The sequence below is a fragment of the Aquarana catesbeiana genome, linkage group LG02, assembly GCF_042186555.1.
Source record: "Aquarana catesbeiana isolate 2022-GZ linkage group LG02, ASM4218655v1, whole genome shotgun sequence".
Classification (NCBI taxonomy): domain Eukaryota; kingdom Metazoa; phylum Chordata; class Amphibia; order Anura; family Ranidae; genus Aquarana; species Aquarana catesbeiana.
This window is the reverse complement of record NC_133325.1, coordinates 371,756,688-371,783,580: the sequence shown is the minus strand read 5'-3', so window position 1 is coordinate 371,783,580 and position 26,893 is coordinate 371,756,688. Positions and strand designations below refer to the sequence as shown.

At 42.4% G+C, this 26,893-nt stretch overlaps 1 protein-coding gene across 5 annotated transcripts in view; it reads right to left on the bottom strand.

The window, feature by feature from the left end:
* VKORC1L1 (vitamin K epoxide reductase complex subunit 1 like 1) overlaps positions 1 to 26,893 on the bottom strand; it is a 120,542-nt gene that overhangs the window by 31,044 nt on the left and 62,605 nt on the right. The window contains exons 3-5 of one of the 5 annotated variants that reach the window (XR_012241636.1): positions 25,889 to 26,472; positions 25,631 to 25,732; positions 16,078 to 16,268 (exon numbers count right to left, since the gene is read on the bottom strand). The exons of 1 other annotated variant lie outside the window; for it this stretch is intronic. Coding sequence is in view for 1 of the 4 variants with exons in the window: in XM_073615104.1 (XP_073471205.1) it covers positions 26,246 to 26,472 (227 nt within the window). In the remaining 3 variants the exon portion in view is untranslated. Of the gene's footprint in view, positions 1 to 16,077; positions 16,269 to 22,710; positions 26,473 to 26,893 lie in introns of those variants that run through there. 3 more of the 5 variants (XR_012241634.1, XR_012241635.1, XM_073615104.1) reach the window with 3 other exon arrangements.

The following is a 26,893-nucleotide window of genomic DNA, read 5'->3' as shown; positions in this document are numbered from 1 at the left end:
AGGAAGAGCCGATCAACGGCTTTTCCTATTCACATTGTGATCAGCCGTGATTGGACACGGCTGATCACGTGGTAAAGAGCCTCCGCCGGAGGCTCTTTACCAAGATCGGTGTAGCGTTGTGTCAGACTGACACACCGATCGCCGCGATGCGGGCCCGTGCCGGCATGTTATCCTGCTGGACGTCATATGACGCCCAGTCAGGAAAACTGAACCACCGCCCGGCCGTCATCTGCTATGAGCCAGGCGGGAAGTGGTTAAGTCCCTGGTAGTGGTTTGCCAAAAAATTCTTTTATGAATATAGAATCCTATTCTAAACCAAAGGTTACTTAAATGCAAATTATTCAGTTCAAAATGCCATGCTACTTTCTTCAAATAAAAATAAAAACCACACTCTTATAATGCATATCATATGTAAATTAACAAGGTGCTAATAGTGCTTGTAAAAGTGATGGTGTTTGCATCAAGTGTGTGAATCATTCAATCCAAAATACCGTGCTACTTGCTTCAAATAAAAACCACAATCTTATAGTGTATATCATATATGAATTAACAAAGTGCAAATAGTGCTGTGTAAAAGCGATAATATTTTTTACATCAAAAAAGTGACTTGTGTGCTTAACAACCAGTATTATTGGAAAATAAATTTTTTTTGTTTCAGAAAAGTCTTTTTGGATGGTTCCAAGAGATATTGAAAACAAATACAAGGGAAATTTCTTGTCCAGGTGCTGGCTTGGTGGTTGTGCCTCAACAGCGTGCTCTAATTATGCTTGCACTCACCGGATCCACTTCCCCCTGCGGGGGTGCGAGTGGGCACAGTGTGTGCCCCTGTGCAGCAATTTTGGGTGTCTCCGGTCCGTGCTCTGCAATGTTGTTTAACGATTTGCATAAAAGAGAGGAGAAATACCCATAGTGTAAAACCGTATATGGAAAACTTTATTGTGACTGATGCAATGTCGTACTGACATTTACAAGGTAGGTATTAAGCATGAAAAAAAAGAGAGAGGTCCGTCCTGAGCGACCTGTGTTAGTCTAGTCTGAGGTGACGCAAGACGTACCCAAGTCCCGCCCTATGCGTTTCGTCATCAGACATCTACTAGGGCGCCCTAGTAGACGTCTGACGACATGCATAGGGCGGGACTTACATACTAGCACTACAATATATCCAAAGCTGGGGTTCCTAGCACCAAGTGGTCCCGAAATACAGGGCCCCAAATTCGGTTCAGAAAAGGTCAAGCACTTCTGCAGCAGAAAATGACATTTTTCCGAACCGACTTTGGGGCCCCGTATCTCAGGGCCACTTGGTGCTAGGAACCCCAGTTTTGGATGTGTTGTGGTACTAGTTCCACTGGGTTTGCACACCAAATTTGGGGTTTCAAGATACGGGGCCCCAAAGTTGGTTCGGAAAATTACATTTTTTGCTGCAGAAAAGTGCTTGACTTGACTATAAGCCGAGGGGGGCACTTTCAGCACAAAAAAAAGTGCTGAAAAACTCGGCTTATACTCGAGTATATACGGTAATCTGCGCCTTGGCACCCTAAGTCCCTGTTCACACCAGTGCGACTTGTCATGTGATTTGACAGGTCAAATCGCATGACAAGTCACATCCCATTGTTGGCAATGGAATTGTTAAAAATCGGTACGAGACAAACTTTGCAGTGCCACACCCATTTTAAAAAGTAGTTCCTAAACTACTTTTAGCAATTTTAAGTGAAGGAGCATGATTTCAAGGCCGCATTCAGTGTGAACCTAGACTTAAGGGAATTTGTCTCAGGTGATGTTTCAATTCAGCAACAGAGGCTATTGACGTTCAGTGATAAAAACTGCAGAGCAGGCACATCATTGTGCTTTATTCTGCCCAGGTCTGTTGATGTCTGAACGAACAGTTCTAATATCAGTCTAGCACTGGTTTTGCAGACTAATGCCCCTTTCACATTTCAGTTTTTTAGGCGGACCTGAATGAACGCTCCATATAGGTCTATGGAGCAATGGATGTCAGCTGTGACATGTCCGCTGACATCTGATCCACTAAAGTGTGACGGATGGAAACCCTATTTTTCCATCCGTCTGGCGGATCAGATGAAAGCAGACTCTACGGTCCGTCTTCATCAGATCCCCCATAGAGGAGAGCGGCGCTCTGACAGGTTCATCCCTGCACAGTGTACAGAGACAGACCTGTCATCTGCCTGCTCAGCGGGGATCGACGGAGTGATCCCCGCTGAGCAAAGCGGAGCCCGTTAACAGACATGTCCATGTGAAAGGGCCCTAACACTGGATTTAGTCATGAAGGCAGCCAACATTCTAAAAATATGCTTTAACCAGTTGCTGACCGCCGATGTACGTCGGCGCAATGGCACGGGCAGGCATAAGGGCTTACCTGTATGTTCCTGCCTGCCCGCGGGCGGGGGGTCCGATCGGACCCCCCCGGTGCCTGCGGCAGTCGGATTCAGGTCAGGGACCATCAGAGGTGAGGGGGAGGCCACTCATTCGTGGCCACCCCCTCGCGATCGCTCCTGGCGAATGACAGGCTTCCTCGGCTTCTGTAATGTAAACATCAATGTGAGTTTGCACCAACACTACACTTACAGTAGAACACGCAGGCACACTTTTCACCCCCATCACCCCCCTGTCACAGTGACACCAATAGTTTTTTTTTCTGCATTGGTGTCAGTTATGTGGTAGGGCAGTTAGGGTTAGCCCCTTTAGGTCTAGGGTACCCGCCTAATAAAGTTTTAACCCCATGATCACCCCCCGTCACCAGTGTCACTAAGCGATAGTTTTTCTGATTGCTGTATTAGTGTCACAGGTGACGCTAGTTAGGGAGGTAAGTGTATAGATTCGCCGTCAGCTTTTTATAGTGTCAGGGACCCCTATATACTACCTAATAAAGGTTGTAACCCCCTGATTGCCCCCTAGTTAACCCTTTCACCAGTGATCACCGTATAACTGTTACAGGTGACGCTCGTTAGTTAATTATAATTTTAGGGCACCCGCCGTTTATTACCTAATAAAAGTTTAACCCCCTAATTGCCCGGCGGTGATATAAGTTAAGTTTTTAGAGTCAGATAAGGTCTGCGTCGCCCCAGGCTGCGTCAGGTTAGCGGCAGTACCGCTAACACCCACGCACGCAGCATACACCTCCCTTAGTGGTATAGTATCTGAACGGATCAATATCTGATCCGATCAGATCTATACTAGCGTCCCCAGCAGTTTAGAGTCCCCAAAAACGCAGCGTTAGCGGGATCAGCCCAGATACCTGCTAGCACCTGCGTTTTGCCCCTCGGCCCAGCCCTGCCCAGCCCACCCAAGTGCAGTATCAATCAAACACTGTCACTTACAAAACACTAAACCCATAACTGCAGTGTTCGCAGAGTCAGGCCTGATCCCTGCGATCGCTAACAGTTTTTTGGTAGCGTTTTGAATCAGTCGCTAACAGTCAGGAGCTTTTTTGCCTGTGAGTCTCACTAGTGTACCACTAAATTTAGAGCCCAAAATGGCAAATTGAAGGTACACTAGTGAAGAGGCCTACACGTTTCTGAGCATGACAGATAGTGAAGAGGAAGTCACTCATCTGTCAGATTCAGGCTCAGAATACGAACCTGTAGACAGCAGCGGCTCCATGACAGATAGCTCTGATGACGGAGTTGTGGTCCCTGCCAAGGTCAGGCGTACCAGACCCCGAACGTCCTCTGCTGTTGAGGTGCAAGAACTGCAGGGCTCTCGTATGGAGCAGAGAAGTACTAGTGCCGCTATTCCTTCTGGTGAACTGGCAAGCACCAGCGGCCTAGTACACCCTGGTCATACATCCAGCACTGCAGTAACACTTGGTGACGTGGCGAGTCCCATAAGTGCAGTCCAAGCTGGTGAGGTGGCAAGCACAAGTAGTGTCACGCTGCCACCAAGAAGACGAACACAGGCCCGTCGTGCACTTCCTGCTGCATTCGCCAATCCGAATTGGGAACCCACCACTTCTGCAGCACCCGTACTTCCCCCATTCACTGGCCAACCCGGCATTCATGTGGAAACAGTTGATTTTACGCCACTTGATTTTTATTCGCTGTTTTTCACCAAAGATCTCTATAGATCTATTGTGGACCAAAGCAATTGTACGCTGGTCAACACATCGCCACTATTCCCCAGTCCTCCCTTGCCAGAGATTGGAAACCAATTACAGTTTCCGAATTTAAGATCTTTCTGGGCCTTTCCCTCAACATGGGCATAACTAAAAAGAGTGAGTTGCGGTCATATTGGTCCACTGACCCAATTCACCATATGCCCATGTTCTCTGCCTTCATGACCAGGGCACGATACGAGCAGATTTTGCGATTCATGCACTTCAACAATGAACTGTCATCCTCGTGGAGACCCTGGATACGATCGGCTCTACAAAATTCGGCCCCTTGTAAACCACTTCAACCAACGTTTTGCAGACTTGTTTACTCCCCATCAAGTTGTCTGCGTTGATGCGTCCCTGATTAAGTTTTCTGGCTGCTTGTCATTCAAACAGTACCTTCCCAGCAAGCGTGCCAGATATGGGGTCAAGATGTATAAGCTCTGTGACAGGGCCACAGGCTATAAATGTAGTTTTATGGTTTACGAGGGAAAAGATAGCCACATAGAGCCGACAAACTGCCCTGACTACATAGGAAGCGCTGGCAAGATTGTGTGGGACTTGGTGTCACCCTTATTCGGAAAGGGGTACCACTTATATGTGGACACTTATTACACGAGCGTGCCACTTTTTAGTCACCTTTTTGATCATCAGATTGGATCATGTGGCACTGTGCGACCTAATCGCCGGGGCTTTCCCCAGCGGCTTGTAGATTCCCGTCTTAGGCTGGGGGAGAGAGCCTGCTTGCAGTGTAATAATTTGCTCGCTATGAAGTGGAGGGATAATAAGAATGTTTTCGTTCTTACCTCCCTTCATGCAGACACGACGCTCCAAATTACTACGGCGACTGGTGTTGTGGAGAAACCCCTCTGTGTCCAGTAAGGCCAGACACTGGTATAAAAAAAAAAAAGTGTCTGTATACTAATTTCAATTGGCTTTGCTGAACGCTCATGTGCTATACAGAGCTTCAGGGCGGACTGGATCCTTCCTTAAATTCCAGGAAGAGGTCGTCAGAGCCCTTCTGTTTTCAGACGGTGCTCCACCTCACCTTCCCAATCCAAATGCAGTAAGCCGGCTGCATGTGAGGCATTTTCCTTATGTCCTCCCGCGTACCCCTACCCAACGAGCCCCCCAAAGAAAATGTTGTGTCTGCAGAAAGCGCGGATATAGGCGTGACACCCGCTATTATGGTCCCTCCTGTCCTGACAATACTGGTCTTTGCATTGGTGAATGTTTTGAACGCTACCATACACGAGTATTAGCGTAGGGTACAGCACTGCACAGACTAGGACACACTTTCACAGGGTCTCCCAAGATGCCATTGCATTTTGGAGAGACCCGAACCTGGAAAAGGTTACAGTTACAAAAAAAAAAAGTTTAAAAAAAATATATATACATAAAATAAAAAAAAAAAAAGTTGTCGTTTTATTGTTCTCGCTCTATTGTTCTGCTCTTTTTTACTCTATTCTATTCTGCAATGTTTTATTGTTATTATGTTTTTCTCATGTTTGCTTTATAGGTATGCAATTTTTTTTATACTTTACTGTGTTTTATTGTTAACCATTTTTTGTTTTCAGGTACGCCATTCAGCTGCAGAGCGGATTCATTTATCTTGACAGCAACAGTGTTTGCTCCCACGATACATAAAGTCGTGACTCCAGCGCTGTCAGAGGTGATTTCACCACCACAGTTACATACTTCAGCATATATGCCTAAGCGTGGGGGCAGCAGTGGGCGGAGGAGCGATTTGCTCCTACCTTTTGCGGGAGGATGCCCCCATGCTTCGGCATATATATATATATATTTTAGGCACAGGTTGCGTTAAAAGTTTTATTTTTTACTATTTTTTTGTATTTGCTTTGCAGGTATGGTAAGTCTTACTGTAATGTTACTTTGTTTTATTGTTAACCATCATTTGCTTAGCAGGTACGCCATTGAGTTGCAGCGCGGATTTAGTTATCTCAACAGTGTTTGCTCCCACGATACATAAAGCCGTGACTCCAACGCTGTCGGAGGTGATTTCACCACCACCGTTACATACTTTAGCGTATATGCTGAAGCGTGAGGGCAGCAGTGGGTGGAGGAGCGATTTGCTCCTACCTTTTGCGGGGGGATACCCCCATGCTTCGGCATATATAAACGGTGCATGTATGCCCATCATTAGAAGTGGGTGGATGAAGGGAGGTATTCTAATGGTGGGCATACCCACCGATCAATCTCTTTTTTTCGTTCAGCCCACAGGCTGCATGAAAAAAAAGTTTACAATATATGCCCAACAAGGTACTGGTATGTTGCTGGACTTTGAGTGGTTATACCAGAATGATGCCGGCAGGTTTAGGTCACTAAATGATATATTGCTCAAACATGCCATGGGAATATGTGAAATTTCACCCTAAAATACATTCTGTTGCTCCTGAGTATGGGGATACCACATGTGTGAGACTTTGTGGGAGCCTAGCCGCGTACGGGACCCCGAAAACCAAGCACCGCCTTCAGGCTTTCTAAGGGCGTAAATTTTTGATTTCACTCTTCACTGCCTATCACAGTTTCAGAGACCATGGAGTGCCCAGGTGGCACAACCCCCCCCAAATGACTCTATTTTGGAAAGTAGACACCCCAAGCTATTTGCTGAGAGGCATGGTGAGTATTTTGCAGCTCTCATTTGTTTTTGAAAATGAAGAAAGACAAACAAAAAAAAAAATTTTTTTTTTTTTTTTTTCTCGTTTGTCTTTATTTTCAAAAACAAATGAGAGCTGCAAAATACTCACCATGCCTCTCAGCAAATAGCTTGGGGTGTCTACTTTCCAAAATGGGGTCATTTGGGGGGGGGGGTTTTGTGCCATCTTGACATTTTATGGCCTTCAAAACTGTGATAGGTAGTGAGGAGTGAAATCAAAAATTTACGCCCTTAGAAATCCTGAAGGCGGTGATTGGTTTTCGGGGCCCCGTACGCAGCTAGGCTCCCAAAAAGTCCCACACATGTGGTATCCCCGTACTCAGGAGAAGCAGCTAAATGCATTTTGGGGTGAAATTCCACATATGCCCATGGCCTGTGTGAGCAATATATCATTTAGTGACAACTTTTTGTAATTTTTTTTTTCTTGTCATTATTCAATCACTTGGGACAAAAAAATATTCAATGGGCTCAACATGCCTCTCAGCAATTTCCTTGGGGTGTCTACTTTCCAAAATGGGGTCATTGGGGGGGGGGGGTTTGTACCGCCCTGCCATTTTAGCACCTCGAGAAATCAGATAGGCTGTCAAACTAAAAGCTGAGTAAATTCCAGAAAATGTACCCTAGTTTGTAGACGCTATAACTTTTGCGCAAACCAATAAATATACGCTTATTGACATTTTTTTTTACCAAAGACATGTGGTCGAATACATTTTGGCCTAAATGTATGACTAAAATTGAGATTATTGGATTTTTTTTAAAAACAAAAAAAGTAGAAAATATTTTTTTTCTAAATTTTCGGTCTTTCTCCGTTTATAGCACAAAAAATAAAAAAACGGCAGAGGTGATCAAATACCATCAAAAGAAAGCTCTATTTGTGGGAAGAAAAGGCCGCAAATTTTGTTTGGGTACAGCATTGCATGACTGCGCAATTAGCAGTTAAAGCGACGCAGTGCCAAATTGTAAAAAGTGCTCTGGTCAGGAAAGGGGTAAATCCTTGCGGGGCTGAAGTGGTTAAAAAAGGAACTTTCTGGGGGGGGGGTTTAATACATGGATCCTTCTATTACAGTCTTTGCATATGCCCGTTGCCTATGTTGCCTAGCTGTCATGCTGACCCAGTTGCTTCAATACTTCTAGCCACTAACCCATAGCAAAATCTTCAGATATGGACTTGTGCCTTCACACTTTTAAGGTGTGCATACTTTTTTTGGGTCATTGACTCAAAAAAAAGAAAACCAGCAGGTAAGCAAAATGTACAGCTGACAAGCATTTTCAAAGGGAGTTTGAACAGTAGCCTCATATTTCTAATAAATAAGAGCTTTCTTTTGGTGGCATTTGATCACTTCTGCGGTTATTTTTTGCGCTTTAAAACAAAAGACTGACCATTTAAACTTTTTTTTTTACTTTTGCTATAAAACATACAATAAAAAAAAAAAAGTACTAGTTACTTACCGGTAACTGTCTTTCTGGGAAATCTTCCAGGACGGCACACCTGAGAGATGAGAGGCTCCTCCCGACAGGAAACACAATCAATCAACAGCTGTTTTAAGTCCACACCCTTCCCCTTGATCCTCAGTTTGTAGAGAAGTAACTCCTGAACCTGTTTCACAAGGGAAATCATTCCTCATAGGTACTCACCTTCTAGTGTTCTAAAATTTTCCCTCCTCCAACGGGTGGGAAGTAGGCCTGCCGTCCTGGAAGATTTCCCAGAAAGACAGTTACCGGTAAGTAACTAGTACTTTTCTCAAGTCATCTTCCAGGACGGCACACCTGAGAGGATAATCAAGTAGCTCAGGCCTACCTTTAGGGTGGGACCACTGCAAGACCCTCTTGGCGAACCTCGGTTCTGCAGTGAGCTTTACCTTCACTCCATATGCTTGATGAAGGTATCTTAGCTGGATCATGCGGCTGATCTGCCGGTCTACTCCACCGGTGTCCCTGCCTTCTCTGCTTCGGATGCAGGATCTAGGTGGAGTGGGCTCTTAAAGATGGAATCAGAAAACATGTTAAACTTGTAGGTTATCAATGTTGCCTATCACACATCTAACAACAATGGCCTATTCTGCCTATAGGTGCTGCTTAGAACCACTAAAAAGATTAATCGGAGAGCTGTGTTGTAAGACAAGGACACTACATTGATCAATAAGGGAGCCTGTCTTAACACAACCCTGTCCAGGGAAATAAAACTGCCAAAAGGGGGGCCCCTGACAGACACCCTTTTTTGTTCATTTTTATCTTTACGTCAGCAAAGACTGAAGGGAAACCTACTTAAGGGAAATAGATTAACAAAAACTTAACCCCTGGGTTTAAGGCATGCCCAATCTATAGTTTTACTTATGCCTGAGAGCCTACTCAGGAGATTAACATCCGTAGCAGGAGGAGAACACTCATACTGCTACATCTAGTTTTGCTAGAAGGGCAAAATGAAGGCCATGCACCGAGCTGTAACCTATTTGGTCGGGTATACATCTTTAAACTTCTTCTTCAGGCCATAAAACTCCTCTGAACCGAACTTCCTAAGTTCTTATTACAGGGCGACTCATTATCGCCTTCCTCCAGTGACCCATAACTCTACCGGGCTTCAACCCTAGGAAATGGCTCTGGCATCCCTGAAAGTAAGGGGTCGAGGCTTTCTGACATGTGACATTTGCAGCCAGAACTCCTGGCCCTTCCACGGAAGAGAAGGCTGAAATACAAAAGGTGATACATGTATTATTAATATCACAAATAAAAAGAAAAAATCATAGATTGTGGACATAGCACAATAGATTTAAACAGAAAGGACACAAACAGACAAAAATGTTGTGTATCTGAGTGTGACTAGCTAAACCAACATATCAAACATGGGAAGAGACCCAAATCTGAACCTCACAGTCTGGTTTTCTGATGTGCGGCCAATATGTAAACATTAAGACTCAAACACACCTTAAATGCTGCGCATTTCTGAAGTGCAGCTAGCTAGGTCATAACTGGTAAATACAAAAAGGACGGGAACCCCCTTTTACAATGGTGTTTTACTGATGTACAGCAAAACAAGGCCTTAAAGAGAAGACAGAAAGACCCAAACTTCTATGTTGCGTATTTATGACGAACCACCAAGTACAGTTATAAGACCATCCTTTCTGTTATGCAGTTCTGTAGTGCAGTTACATAGAACCAACACAGAAAGAACACAAGCAACCTACAGCATTGGGTTTTTCTGAAGTGCCATAAGGTAAGGCAATATAAAACAGAAAGCACCAACAAGCTTCAATGTTGAGTATTTCTGCTGTGCAGCAACATAAAAACAAAGAAACAACAGACAGCCTTTACAGCTGCGATCTTTCTGGTCTACTGCAAAATAAGGCAATAACTCCACAATGAGTATCCCTGCTGCGTAGCAAAACCTCAACAGGAGGGACAGATAAGCTTAGGGTTCCCACACCCGTGCGACCCAACCTGCCACTTGGGACTGCAAGACGCCTGAGAAGTCATATACTATGGCTTCCAAAGGGTACCATTCGTGACTGTGCGACTCCAGGTCGCAGCGTCTCCAGCAGTCCCTGCTTACGGAACCACAGACCTCAAGATTACACAGGTCGCAGGAAAAGCAGTTTTCAGGTTGAACAAACAAGGGGTCCCCATGCTGTGGCTCCCTGGAGGAGTGCAGCCAACAACCCCCTACTGTGTATACCTAAGAAACAGCAAGGAAGATCAATGAGAAACACCACTTACTGCTGTGCCTTTCTGATATACAGACAATAAGGCAGTAAATATAGGACATACAGGACACAATGTTCAATCTTTGTGTATGTCTGATGTGTAGCATATACCAATACTGAGCAGAGATGCCATCACGCTCAATGTGTCTCCCTGCTGAGCAGCAAAAACAAAATCAGAAAAAGACAAACAACCTTCACTGTTGTGTCCTTTCTGATATGCAGCCAATAAGGCAGTAAATGTAAGACATAAAGGACAGACAACCTTCAATCTTGTATGTGTCTGATGTGCAACAACAATTTTGAATAGAGATAGCACATCCATCTTCAAGCGATTTGGCATGCGACTCAACATGTCAAATCGCATGCCTAAAATCGGCAGCCATTGCCGTTAATAGCACTGTCTGAATCAGTACGGGCCACTTTGTGGTGCTGCACTGATTACCAATGGCAGTATGTGTACTACCCCAGGCACAGGTTCAATTTTGTATTTTCCAACAAAATCAGGACCATCCATCTTCACTGCTGCCTTTCTGATAAGCAACCAATAAGGCAGTAATACAGGACCCACAGACAGACCTCAGTCGTGTATATCTCTGATGTGCAACAATCTAACAATTCTGAATAGAGATAGCACATCCATCTTCAAGCGATTTGGCATGCGACTCAACATGTCAAATCGCATGCCTAAAATCGGCAGCCATTGCCGTTAATAGCACTGTCTGAATCAGCACGACGCCACTTTGTGGTGCTGTACCGATTACCAAAGGCAGTATATGTACTACCCCTGGCCCAGGTTCAATTTGTACTTCTGTTATGGAGCCCGACAAATCAGGACCATCAATCTTTCCTGCTGCCTTTCTGATAAGCAACCAATAAGGCAGTAATACAGGACACAAAACCCCCACAGACAGACCTCAATCTTGTGTAGGTCTGATGTGCAGCAATATAACACTTATGAGCAGAGATGTCTTTACCAGACTCAATGATGTGCGTTTCTGCCGTGCGGCACAAAACCAGAAAGTACAGACCACCTTCCCTGTTGTATTTTTCTGATCTGTAGGCAAACAAAGCAGTACCTTTAGGACATAAAGGACACCCAACAAGCTTCAGTGCAGTGCATTTCTGATGTACAGCAATATACCCCTTATGAGCAGAGATGTCACAAATCTCAATGTGTATTTCTGCTGTGCCACCAAACACCCCAGCAAGGACAAACCTTCACTACTGAGGTCTACTGGTGAGCAGCCAAGGAGTCATGGTGTATCCCTTTATGAAATAACCAAAACAGGGGCAATTTATTTCATAGGCCTAGCCTGGGCTGTAGATACTAATCCTTCACCACCAGTGAAGGAACCAATCCTAAAATGGTTGGACACCTTACTATAGTAGCTGTTGTCCTACCTTACCTCCGTAGATTGAGCAAACGCTAGCCAGCTCATACACGGGTGGGGCTGATTAGTAACTAAAGTCTCAATGAGCCCAGCCCTAGAGACCAATTTAAGACCCCTAGAAAGGGTGGTTACCAATTTAGCCTGGAGGTAAATAGCCACCTGCAGGCCTTAAACAAGCAATCATATAGCCATCTAGCTCTTGCATATGTTTGCACAGAAAATCCTTATTCAAAGGATATAGGAAAACGATTTATGGTAAATCGCTTTTAGATCTGTCACTGAGTGGACTGTAGCCCAAACCAACAAAGGTTTTTCTTACCCCCTGCATTAAAATATAACCACAATGTAAGAGTGGAGTGGGAGGTTGGAGCTTATGAAAAGTTACCCATAGCAAGCAACCCCCAAAAGGAGGATCTGTCACAAGGGAACCCCTACTGTGCCACACAGAAGCTTGGTCCCTGCCACATTGTTGAAGGTTAGGTCAGCTTTTAAGCATCTTGGAGCAACTTCAGATTCCTAGCAGCTGGGCTAATAGGGCCAGATAACCTAGTGCACCTGCTGAGCAAGGGAGCTTACTCCTGAATCCTTCAACCATTGCACCATTAATAATTTGTTCAGTGGTATACCTGGCCAGTAAGGAACTCTTTGTTCTACCAGGTCACCCCCTTTGCTATATTCACCCCTACTAATGTACCACAACCGGGTATGTAGGGAGAGGCTGGCAACCTACTATTGTGATAACCACAGTGTCTCTGCTATAAGAGGGAGCTGTGGCTGGTGGTTTTTAGCAGTAGCTTCTGGGCTGTTTTGTTATGCAGACCCCAGGCCCTGCACTGCACCACTCACTAAATATAGGTGGAAGGGGAAAAAAATGCCTTACCTACCTCTTTCCCATCTGAGGTGGTTTAGGCACATTCGTTCCTCTGCACCACTTGTCCACCATACAGCATCATTGATGTAAGAGGGAGCTATGGCTGGTGTTCTTAGCAAAAGCTTCTGGGCTATTTGAATCCAGACCCCAGGGGAGATGATCTCAAATGCCCAGAAACCATCTGGCTGGGATTGGGGATTTTTGACTCACCGTTGTCATCTTCCCCCTTTTGCCACAGCCACCGGGCTTGCTTTTCCATCCTCATGGTCCACACGCAAGGAGGATAGCCACCAAAGTGCCCCCCCTCCAACTGCTGTCCCTTTAGGGAGCTGCAAGGTTAGGCTGTGTCCTGCACTGTACCAGTCAGTATATACACATGGGGGGGGGGGGGGCAATGCCATACGTTCCTCATTCCCATCTGAGGTGGTTTAGGCAGACAATTACCATAGTGAATTGGTGCCTCCTCGAAAGGAGGAAGTGGGCGCCTGCTCCTGCTGACTCTCAGCCTTCCCTTCTGGGTAAGAACGCGGGTCGTTCAGGCGGTGCCCTCCCCAGCAGCCCATGCGAGCTACCAGGGGCCCAGAAGTCAGGGGATACGATCCCCCTGGAAAGAACCGACGGCCAGCACCCCCGTCTGAATGGACGCCCGGACAGGTAAGGGGGGAGACAGGATAAGGGCCCCTGAAGTTCTGGGTACACCACTGTACCCAGGGGCCTTCAGCTATCAGGGGGGCTTTCCCAGTTTTTGCTGCCCCCCCTGAAGAAAGGATAGGGGAACCCCCCGGGAAGGATAAATATATCCTGCCAGACCCAGAGGCTTCCCAGGCATTTGGTCCGGCTCCCAGGGGGAGACCACCAGCCCCAGGCTTCGGTCATTTGGAAAAAAACAAACAGTTTCGCTGTGTAGGGAGAAACACAATCAAAAACTGAGGATCAAGGGGAAGGGTGTGGACTTAAAACAGCTGTTGATTGATTGTGTTTCCTGTCGGGAGGAGCCTCTCATCTCTCAGGTGTGCCGTCCTGGAAGATGACTTGAGAAAAAATCTAATTTCTTTATCAATGTAGGCCAAAATGTAATCTGCTACACTTTTGGTAAAAAAATAAATAAGATAAAATCCCAATAAGCGTATATTTTGATTGGTTTGTGCAAAAAAGTTAGTGTCCACAAACTATGGGATAGATTTTTTTTACTAGTTATGGCAGCGATCAGCGACTTATAGCGAGACTGTGATATTGCGGTGCAGAGACAGACACTGACACTTTTTGGAGACCAGTGACATAAATACAGTGATCAATGCTAAAAATATGCACTGTCACTGTACTAATGACACTGGCTGGGAAGTGGTTAAACTGTGTGCCTAGCCAGTGTTTTAGTGTACTGTGGGAGGTGCCTTTACTAGGGGAAGACATGGATCCTAGTCCCTGCTTTGCAGAGACACAGGATCCATGTCTTCCCTCCTGTGAGAACGGTGATCTGCTATGTTCACATAGGCAGACTGCTGTTCTGCCTCTGTGCTGGATCAGCAGGTGCCGGCGGACATTGAGTTCGCGCTACCCACAGATCAGCTCCCGCTGTATATAATCACAGGGGGAGCAGGAAGTATTGAATCACGCCCTAGGTGTGTGATCTGGTGCAGTAGTGCCACTTTGCCGACATATATGCAAGTTATACGGTCAGCAAGTGGTTAAACATTGTCTAAATATAGGAATCTTATGTATTTTTGTTTGTATTGTGATGTCCTTTGTGCATTCCTTTCCAGATATGTGCAGTAATCCAGTGTGAAACAACTCCTGTATGTTGCCTCTGTAATACAGACTGGTCAGCGTTGCTCTCTCCTAGGAGTAAGGAGACGGGTATTGCATACATCAGGGCTTGACAAATTTTGTTTTGAATCTAAGAGCCAGCTAAAAAAAAAAAAAAAAAGTTAGTTTTTTTTCTCCTTTTAACTAAGCTTACAGGTAGAACATGTAACATGTTCCCGAAGGTGAACTTATCCTTTAACCCTCTCGTTGCCAGAGAAGTTTTTGCAAGTTTAAAGTTTTTTTAGGTCACGATATTACTGCAAAGGTTCAGTAAAAAACACATTAAAGTTAATTTTAGGGGGCACAAAAACAATAAAATACCCAGTTGTTTGGGAAAATATAAAAGCCAAGGTTACACCAAGTAAATAGATACCAAACATGTCAAACCTTAAATTTGCATGTACCTGTGAAATGACGACTTTAGTACCCTTTATTTTTCATAAGCAATGCTTAGTTTAGCATTACAAAAGGAGGTCTGGTGCTAGAATTCCAGCACGTGTGAAGATATGGAATGTGTATCTCAATCAATGTTTTCAGGCATAGAGGCCCTGATACTCGTGCAGGTGCTTACGATTGTACATGCATATATGTGGGGGTGCCTCAATTTTTTTTGGGGGGGGGGGGGTAGGGTATTATGTGCTTGGGTGTATTTAAATTTTTTTATTATTTTTTTACAATTAAAACAAGTTTTTTTTACTCAACTTGATTTTTTTTTTTTGGCTACAGGTTCTCTTTAATGAGAGATTTAGGGACCATGCATCTCTCCCCTGTGCTCCAATGCACATTTCCAGTGCTTGAAGGACACATTCGGGCTAACCCTGTAATTTTCCGGTACAATAAGGTAGACTTCAAAGCTGTTGCTGATATGCCAAACCTGATAACTGGTGTGTACCAGCCTAGGTCACACAGCATTTTTTTTTCTTCTTGATTTGCACTGAAGAAAAAAAAAAAAAAAAAAAAAAATCTGAGCATCCCACATATCAGGAGAATGTGCAATGTATTAATGTGGTAACATAAGTTTTTAGTTTAGTAGAAAACAGAAGCTGCAGAATGCATACTTTCAGAGTCATATCATACACAACCAAATTGTTTCACATTGCTTAAAGGATAAGGGTTATCAAGGCAAAAATTAAAAAAAAACAAAAAAACACAAACGTTGAAAACAGCAGAAATCTAAGTAAATATGGATCCCCTCCCTCCATCGGAAAATACATGGGAAAGTAGGAATTTGAGGGCCTTTTCAATATTTAATGCCCAGCTAATGGTAACACTAGCCACACAAGTTATCTAAAGCCTAATCCCATTTCAACAGCAGGATTTTTAAAAATCATTTTTGGTTATAAACTGCACATTATGGAGCTGTTTGGCATATTTTGTTCTTTTTTGCCCATATCCATTTAGGGAAATTGGCTTATACATATATAATTGATCGTGGAAGAGACAGCCAGGTAATAGCACCGATCCCTAAATAAACATGGAATTCAAAAGAAGAGGATGGGGATTTTGAAGGTGCAAAACAACATCAGATGTATTCAATAAAAAATATTTTATTTCTTGTTTTGAAGAGCAAAACAGAGAATGTGTACATAAAATCAAAGGACACAGGCATGTACAGTACTATTGTCGAAATGTTAAAACGGGACAGCATAAAAAACCCGACATGTTTCGCCCATAGATCAGGCTTCTTCAGGGGAGCTGTCTTTGCAGAGGTACAGGCCTTCTGAAAACACACAAACAACATATACAAATAATAATGAGTGTCAAACTACCAATGAATGGATAAATATACATATTTGAAGGTTTTGATAATAAATCAGCAACAATCTTCCAAAGAGCATGAGATATACATATAGAAAAAAAAATAATAGTAATATATGCACCTGTGTCTCCACTCCCAGGGCAGTGCTTCTATCCCAATTCAACCAAAGCAACGGGGGCAGCAATCCTGCCGCAGTCACACCCACAGCTGACTATAACAGTCAAGGCCACAAGCGGCTGGGGGTCACAGAGGGGATAAAAGGGCCAGCTAAAAACAATATACAGGGAATAAGATGTACGAAAGTAGAAATAAAATGTGTGTGTGTGTGTATATATATATATATATATATATATATATATATATATATATATATATTAAGAAGTTTGTAGGACGGTCTAATATCCAATTAAATGAATAAAGAGTGAACTTACAATATAAACCCTGGAGAAACTTGAAACCGAGGGACTTAGTAGGGCCACCTCACAACACAAAGGACTAATACTGAAAAAAAGTAAAATTAGTGATGGGGATGATGGTCCAAAGGGAAGAAAATCAATAGTCCAAGCAATGGTGTTGTATTAAATGGTAAAGTCATTCAAATGGAGCCAGGACAGTCACAAATGAGACAGCCTGGCAACGAGTAATGACTATATGTACATACAATTGAAGCAAGCAAATGTCCTCAATAGGGGTGAGAATGTTACCTTTAGGTGAGCAGTGGCACTTCATGTCCCAAGGGGCTCCAGCAGCATGTAAACGCCAGAGCAGCGGTGTTTTATCACCTCTGTCTGGTCCCGAAGGGCCGGAAGCGGACGTGAAGCTGCGACGCACCTGCGCAGTGCACCACCACACAGCTTCGCCCGTCGTCACCGGGTCCTAAGGATCAGGTGTCCGACGGAGCAGAGCAGCTCCCCCCTGTGGTGACCAAAAAAAGAGGCAGAAAAATCATCCCTGTATAAACAGGGATAAGCGATGCAAAGCATGCAGGTTGGCACAGAGAGGCGGGTGTCCTGCCAATAGGCAGGACGCCCGCCTCTCTGTGCCGCCCTGCATGCTTTGGGTTTTTTATGCTCTCCCGTTTTAACACCTCGACAATAGTACTGTACATGCCTGTGTCCTTTGATTTTATGTACACATTCTCTGTTTTGCTCTTCAAAACAAAAATAAATATTTTTTATTGAATACATCTGATGTTATTTTGCACCTTCAAAATCCCCACCCTCCTTTTCTTTTGAATTCCTGGCTTATACATAAATGATTTTGCAAGGAGTAGTCAAAGCAAAGCTATAGCCAAATAATTTCCCAGCCTGCCCTAGGCTCTTAAAATTATAGATGAAAAAATAAGCTTTGAAACGCTCGTCTTAACATGTTAACATGTGTGAGTTTGAAACAGCGATGAATTGTGTGAAAGGGCCAACCTTGGAAAAGACATTTATTGCTGGTCTTTTAATTACATATTCCTTTATGAGAATGTGGATGGCACAAGGTTATTTTACAACATTTTACCACTTTAAAAAGAAAACCCAAAAGGTTAAAGAGCATTTTTTATAAAACGTACATTGAAACTTGGCAATATATCACTTTGTGCACATATTGTACAAAGACAAAAAAGATATTAAATTGGAATTGTGGTTAAATGTGGTGGTCACAAAATCTACTACTGCCATGGTTTGTTTTAGATCTGATCTTTAGATCTTGGTATTCTTTATCAGAATCCCCTAGCCCAGCAAGAAGTCTAAATTATAAACCATGAAGAGAAAAAAAACCCACACACGACAGGTCCTCTACTGCAATTTTTTAGAAGTTAAAAAATGCAGCAGTCTAAATACTTAACTGGGAAATTAGATACATTTTCAGATTTTTATTGCTGTCCGATTCCCTGTTTCCAAGATTCCCCCATCTTGGGTTCTTCAGCCCAGGAGTGAGGGAAAATCTTTTTGGGCAGCAACATATTGAAATCTGACAGAAGTTACTACGAAAGATAAGGGAAATTCAGAGTTCCACCCAGCAATAAAAACAAGAGAAGTCCTAACTAATCCCCAAATTCTCCAAATTCTGTCCAAGTTTGGGCAGGAGGTTTCCACTGTCCTGTATGGAATACTAAATACTGGTAGGCTTTAAAAAAAAAAAAAAACACAAGTATTAGTGACACATTTATAAAAAACAAAAAAAAAAAAAAAAATGGAAAACAGCACAAATTACAAAATCTACCAATACTCTGAAAGCACAAATTTGCTTTCATTTCCTAATTGCATCAGAAAATTTCAGGTCAATTAGTTGTCAAGAGGTGGTGCTCATTCACTCCAGAAGTTGGGATGTGTTCCATGTAGGCTTAAATATATTTCCGAATTGCTTAGTTTTCCTGACGTCAAGGGAAAAATGGTGACAGGGGAGGGAGCTCCAACCGTTTGATTGAATCAGCTCTGTTCCGGGGGGTCCCTTTCCTCCAATCAGCTTCAGCTCTCCTCACTGATGTAATGTCAGCTTCCCACCCACTGCTTTTCAGAGCTGAGAGATCCTGTGTACATTCTGCAATTTGAATGGATGTAGGGTAAAGAGGGCTATAGGTAAACAGAAAGGAGGATTTGTCTGTCTATCACCTGAGGCCAGTAGCTTCACTGGGTATATTTAAGGGTTTACAACCACTTAAAATGTTTACTTACTTGCATGAGTATCTAATTTTTATTTCATACATTCTTTTCAATTGTAACAATCCTGCAAAACAGATCTACTGCTGCTGTAAGTAGAACACACGGCATTTTTCCTGCACTGGACTGTACTGGAATGCTGTAAAAACGCACTGGAACACACTTGTCCTTATTTAAGGTTAGGAAAAAAAAAAAAAAATGCACTGAACTGCATCAAAAAAACTTACATGCATAAAAGCATCCGGAACACATCCAGACTGCATTTCTATGGTGTGAACTGACCCTTAATACATAATGTTAATGCACATTTTTAAGCTACCCTGTATTAAAAAGGAGAAGTGTCTAGATCAGGGGTCTCAAACTGGTGGCCCTCCAGCTGTTGTGAAACTACAAGTCCCATCATGCCTCTGTCTGTGGGAAGTCATACTTTTAACTGTCAGCCTTTCAATGCCTCGTGGGACTTGTAGTTCCGCAACAGCTGGAGGGCCGCCAGTTTGAGACCCCTGGTCTAGATAGTGCATGCAACCACACACATCTATACATAAAAAAAAAAATAAAATGCACTTACATTCTGTGCACATAGCCCAAGCAAAAATATTACCTTATGCTTTTTGATCTTTTACTTTTATATAAAAAGTAGGCATGTGATTCCCTGTAATATTGATAGACAGAATGGCACACAGATTATGGGGGCAATTGAAGATTTCAGAAACATCAAGGCATTTGGTTTAACAGTTTATGTAATCCAATGACATTCAAAATGTACACAGTTTTAGAGACTCCAATTGTTCTTCTAGCTACCCCTACTACAGTGTGTGTTGTAGCTGTTCCGTGTTTGCATTTCTAAAACAGTGTTTAATTGTAGATGGTACAGGAGGTCAGCTTTAAATCATTGGTTAACTGGACCCAACAAACGGATTACAAGCACAGGACAAAATTCAGTGCAAATAGATTCAAGCATGCTCAAAGCATTTGCCTGCATATTTTTTTTTGGAAAGGACAAGCTTTAACTGTACTTTCAAATAGAATAGTGGCTAGGGGGAAAACACCACAATACAAATACCAATGATTACACCCTTGGAAGCACATATTAGCCAAACCAGAAATATTTCAGGCTTTAGATATTAGAAAAGTACTGCTTTATGATAATTTATTATCAATTTTATACATACACCACAATAAACAATCAGTATCCAACATTTGTAGTGTTTAAATATGCTGGGTTATGGTACAGAGAGACAGGTACCTGGCAGAAGGAAGGAAGAAAAATAGGCTTTGTACCAACAGTTACATTAGAAAAATAAAAGTGATTCGGCTGGAATTTAGCTGATATTGCGCAGGTATTTTGGGGCCTGGACCAATACCTTGCTGAATTGTGTTTGAAAAGAAAAAACAAATGCTAGACACGGTTTTGGCAGGTGATTAAGAAAAGAAATGCTGTATTTGGCCCACATTTATTAAAAGAATATTAAACTATTGGAATGTTTTAGACTAGGCTGTGCAGTATCAAGACTAGCTTCCTCGAGTAAACATCCTCACAAAACACAGAAGCTTATTCAATAAGACTGTGCAAATAGTGATTATCATATATGCAACGTGCAGCAACCTACAGCAGGCAGATTTCAGTTTTCTGCAATGCTTAGTGAAAAGGACTTGGGTGGCCATGGGTTACTGCACTTTGCCTTACTGAACAAGCCTACATTTTTATTACATAATCAGTGCCTTGTATAAAATCGCAGGTCTGAAAGCAATCTAGAATATGTAACACTTGCTATAACACTTTAAAGGGTAAGGAAGTTACAACACCAAAAAGGGTGAACAGAAGTCTTCCATGATCTGATTCAGATGAAGATGGTCAATCCTTGCTGTAAGCCCCTTAGCTCGTGCCAGATTTTACTCAAGGAGCAAAATTAACCTCTTCTATAATACATTGCATGTTGAGAGGACTCTACGAATGTGTTCAAAAAGTGCACTATGCTACAGTTTTTAATGGTCCTGTTGCATGAATGACAACCACATTTTTCAGTGCAATATGAAAGTTCAAAAAATGAAAAGTAAACCTAAAAAAAATAAAAGCTAAACAAACTTTAAAAGCACGACACAATGTAAAACAATAGGACATATTGCAAATGACTGGGAGGGGCAGAATAAAGTGGCAAATTGCTGAACACAACTATTCGTTAGTAGCACAAAGCATGTCAATGTTTGTGAGAATAAAATATTACATACAGTATATTTTATAGAATATTTTACCCACACATATACATACACAGACAGCAGAATTGATGTCAGGCCACACTTTAGAATGTATGCATTTGAATAAAGCCAGTGACAAGCATTGTACACAATTTAGAGAGTGTGCAGCAGACAAGAGGTCATTCCTACAATTGAAGACATTACAATCTGCAGTAAGTTGGGCTTTACTCCTATAACACCAGCAACAGGTAACCCATCGGAATGCTAACAAATGAAGCCCCCTGTGAATCCTGGACTTGTTCAAGAACGCAGTACATTGCCCCAACTGTCACTGGAGCCAATTAATCAGATCCAACAAAATAAAAACAAACAATCTTACACACTAAGGCAGGGCACACACACACTTTTTTTCCATTCATCCAGCTTAACGAAAAAAAAAAAAAAAAAAAATTCCCCCATAGCTGTGCTATGGTGTTTTCTATAGTCTGCAGCATTACTGGTCCAAAGAAAAACCCTGGGTGGTTATACAGAAGTCAATCGATAGACCAGGGATACAACCAGAGTGCCCATTCATGAATTGAAATTCTGCTGGTCCCTGCAGAACCAGTTGACTTTTAATCCAGGTATAGCCAGCTTAAGGTAGCACTTAAGATGGGCATAGTGCAGAAATTTGTAGCAAATAGTCTTTCACTGATCATCAGTATGCTCTGTATATTAGTATAAAAGAAAGGATTCCACAAACCTTAAACATCAATTGCAATTTTGGACAGATATTGGTCACTAAAAAAGTGATCAGAATTTGTTTAGGTTAGAAACGTCAACCTGTAGACCACTCCGCAAAAAGAAAAATAAACCAATAAGTACCAATGACCAACTAATGTGTGGGTACTTAATGGTTTGCAAAAATTAGGCAAAAGTCACAAAATATGTACAATGGGAATGTGAATGCTAGGGAAAAAGCTAAGTTTTGCACCTAAAAAAATGCATCTCTAGAATACATTTCCAATTTCTATAAAGGCAGAAAACTGAAGGCACTTTCTCTAACAGCAAGCCATGCAGATCACAGAGTGGCTACACATAAGGAAAAAGATCCAAGAATATGGTACTGCAGTCACAGCAAGTCTCTTAAGAGTCCAGCTCTTATGAGGCTGCATAGGTCTGACTTTCATAAATTAGCACCATTTACAGAACACAAGCAATCACTACCATCTGCCCAGAATGCAAACCACAATTTGTAGCAACTGAATCTTAGCTTCTCCACCGAACATTTAAAAAAAAAGGCAAGTCTGAGGCTCGGTTCACACATGGGCGGCACGACTTGCAGGTCGCCTCAGCGAGGCGACCTGCAAACGACTGCGGGGCGACTTGCGAGACGACTTCTGCATAGAAGTCTATGCAAGTCGCCCCAAGTCGCCCCCAAAGTAATACAGGAACCTTTTTCTAAGTCGGAGCGACTTGCGTCGCTCCAATTAGAACGGTTCCATAGCACAGAACGGGAGGCGACTTGTCAGGCGACTAGGTCGCCTGACAAGTCGCCCCAGTGTGAACCGAGCCTGAGAGGAAGTCTGATTAAATTAAGGAAAATCTACAACCAGCTTTATAAATAAAAAACATGACCAACCCCAAAGAAGCCTTAGCAATATTTCAGCAACTAGGACACAACCTACTTTTAGATCTGCAGTACATCTTTAAAGTTTTTCCTCACAGTGGTCTAAAAAGCACATGGATTGTTTTTTTCACAAGTGGCCAATAAAAAGGAATGTTTAGAATATTTTAACCAATACTCTGGAGCTGCTTAACTGACAAAATGAGCAGCAAGTAAAGGACCTACAAGCTGTCCAGTTGGATAAAGCTTTATTTTATATTTAATTCTCAAAGCAGAACGCCACATTATTAAATATGTGTCTGGTTAGGTACTGGCAAAAACTCGGCAAATAAAGAAAACTATGGAGGTGGTCTCTGCTAGCTTCCTGAAAATGCCTGCTGCCCAGTGGTTATACTGAACCATTGGCTTTAAATACTGCGTTATTTATCGCAAACCAGTATAAACAACTGGAAAGGCCAAAAAGTCAAGGAGGTTCCTAACTGCATACTTCTTCCAGGTCAGTAATACAGTATTGAAGTCATAAGAGCAATATGATAGCCCAGTAGCTAACAGTAAGAAGAAGATGCAAGAAACCAAAAGCGCTCTTGTCTCTCAATGGGTTTTCCTTCATGATCTTCTCACAACCAGCAGAAGTCAGACTGAGACTGAACGGTTAGGTCATGTGAACTGCACAAAGCGTTTGCCAATCCAAAAGTTTGAGGCACTAGGATTTAGAGGACATGCTATCTGGGTACTTTTCAACTGAACTTTCCCAACAAATGAGGATTGCTCTTTTATAGTCCAATAGGCATAGGACACAATGCTGGCAAGTGAACAGTAGTGACACTTAATATGTATGCTAAATTCTTGGGACAAACGTGAAAAAACCTTAACCCAGCCTGGACAAATTCCGACTGCATATAGCCCAAAAACAGCAATTTCCAAAACAATTTTTAGCTCTAACAGCCATAATGCAGTATTTTAATTTTCCTGAAAAAACTAAAATGGAAAAAATACTGCAATATGACCACAAGGTAGAGCGGAGGATCATAGGAAATTGCTGTAATAAACGGTCAGAATTCATCAGGGCTGGGTGAATGCTGGTCACACTGAACAAAGCCCCTTCCCTCACTACGGAGTGTGGCACATGTGTGAATCACAAGTCACTGAAAACATTTATAAAAAGATACTTTGGCAGACATCCACATGTGTTGCCTCTGTGTTTAGCAGTTGGCCTGAAGTTCAGCATTTACAGCCTTCTGTAATATTAAACAAGATTGAAAAAAATAAATAAAAATGTACTATTTCTAGATTCCCTAAACCCAAGACTTTCAGTTCAAATTATGAGGATTAGCAGGTGATCTTCGAAATGTTACACATATGACTTAAATGAGAACAAGAATAGAAAAAAAAAAATTGCTGCCACAATAAGCAGGTGCAGCCAGAAGCAAGAGAGACAGTTGAAAGCCAACCGTAAATTCTATGATGATATGTGTTTACCAGGTGCAGTCAGAGGACAGAAAAGTCACATAATAAATCAATCATACATGAGAAAAATCAGCCAAGACCGTACCATTGAGTAAAACATGTCATGGCAGTTTATTTTCTCATAGCATGGCTTACAAAGTCAAAGCCTAGTGTAAGTTCCCCTTTTTCCAGAAAAAGCCTATGGAGTCAAGGGGCCCCAGTAGGTTTTAAACTGTGCAGCTTCGTAAAATGTTCACCCATTTTATTCTTACACCTGCAGGCAAGTTAAGCTCCCCTGGAAGCCTGGCTTAAAAAACTACCAGTTAGGAAGCTCCACATGCTGACTTTTTGCAAACTGTTGGTTTTCACTCCTGCAATGTTGGGAGTGAGTGTCAATTTTCACACCCTAGCAACAAGGCAAGATGTGGGGATTGCCAATCGGAGGGGGCTCATCAGTTTGACAATAAAGTTAAGGAATTTTTTAAGAAGGCTGTGTACCTACTGGGGCCCCATTGGTATTCCAAGATTAGGACCTTGGCCCAAGGCTGTTGATGTGATGCCTTGCTTCGACGCCCCAGACAATTTAATTATGCATACCAAGTTTGACAAGGAGCACTGCCTCTAAAACTTATCTAGGAGGGACTGCACCACAACCACGAGTCAAACGTTATTACACATGCCGCAGCTGCAATGCATCACAGCCTGTCAAACTTGCCCACTGAAGTTAAAGGTCTGCCAGAACAACTGGAAGCCACTGCTCCAGCACTAGCTCTACCATAACCACCCATCTCATTAGCAGCATTGTGATTTGAGTGTGCAGTAAATGAGGTGAATTCCAACAAGCTGTAAAACAGCAAGACCAAATAGCCCAAGCCTAACTGTTTGGACATAAATGCTACCATGCTGATGCATCAGTCATGACTGCCATATGATCATGATCACAGTAGAGGAAAACGGCACCACTTTGCTAATGTTGCCAAAAGAAAAACAGAATGCAACTCTGGTTGTATAAATTAGAAAGAACATTACCACCTAGCTCAGGATAATCCTTATTACCCACGCTCTTGGGTGCTGCATTTTAAGCATAACCAGGCATACACTACACAAGTATTACCACATTATGAACACACATCAGGTTCAATCAGCTTTTCTCAAGGGTTCTGTATCATGCAGGTTAGTAAAAATTCTTTTGAAAATAATGTAAACTGACCATCCAATTAAAGTTCCGGGAACACTTCCATTAGTTTTAATGCTGGATGGTTAAATGTATCCTAAACATTGGGGAAAAAAAAAAAAACTGGAAAAAAAAAAAAATAAATAAAATAACACATTGGCTTCCTTTAAAAACTCGCTTGTATATTCCCGTTTTGCATGAAACCTTACATTGTCAGATTGCAGATGTCAATCAATTGTAAAGAGACAGATACCTTGTAAAATTCAGATTAATTGGAAACTAGTGCAAGAACGATGCTCCCTTGTAAGAGTGTATCCTTGTGGTACATGTCTCCAGCGTGGCAAAACCCATATGGCTGTGGTAACGACAAGCAAGTGAAAGGTTAAAAGCTGTTCATTTGCTTTATGCAAACATAAAATGGCTAGAGTATCCACAGAAGCATGGCAACAGAATATCCAGCCAATTAGCCACATTTAAAAGAAAAAAAAAAAAAAAAAAACCCAAACATTACCCGCATCAGAGGTTTGACACTCAAACACTGACCAGAGGGAGGCACAAGAAGAATTTTTGCTGCAAAAAGACAATGTGCCATTCAAAACAACTTGTTAAGTACAGTTAAAGCTTGTCACAGATTCCTAAATGATCACGCCTTCATCCATGTCAATTACGAGGTGCAATAGCAAATACACATATCCAGGGCCCTTTCAGTTAAAAAAAAAAAAAAAAAAAAAAAAAAAAAAAAATTTGGTTAAGATTGTTCATTATCTTGGAAACCGTCTTTTCCCCCAACCAATAAAAAAAATGTACTGCAAAATAAACATTAAGGAAGCAGTGTCCTTCAGACATGAGTCAAAGTTCAAGAGGCCTCTTATTCTTGTTTATCCTGCAGCTGCTGTTTCCAGGCCTCATTCAAGTAAACTAGTCGTTTGTAGTTGATGATAAGGAGAATGAAGTTCAGCAAATAGGTGGCGACACAGATAACACAGAAGTCCTTCAGCACAAAGTACAGGATGTATGCCAGGTAGAGTGACCCTGCCACTGATACTATAGAAGAGGACATTAGCACCAATGCTGCTACAGCACTGACTGTCATACCTGCAAAAAATAAAAAAATAAACACAAGAGATAATCAGTTCAAACACAAAACAGCATTTTCAAAGTTAGCAGGATTTTCATTAAAATAGGCAAAGTATTAGAAGATATAATTCTAGACAGAAAAGGTGGCAAATATAGGGGTAAAGTCTTATCAAAGTATTAAAATGGCATTTGCAGTTAGGCCCCTCTCAGACAGGCAGACTCCGCCAGCTGATCCGCCTGCTCATTGGGGAATCTGTTAGCCAATGTCCGCTGAGCAGGCAGATGACAGGTCCTTGTCTGCACAGCTGCTGTTCTTTATAGGCATTTGGATGGATGCGGGCCGCATGTACGTTTACAACCGACTGCAATATTCTGTATGTTTTTTCTTCCTAGCAACCTTTTCCAACCGCACCCCCTGAAGAAGCCAAGGCAAAACACA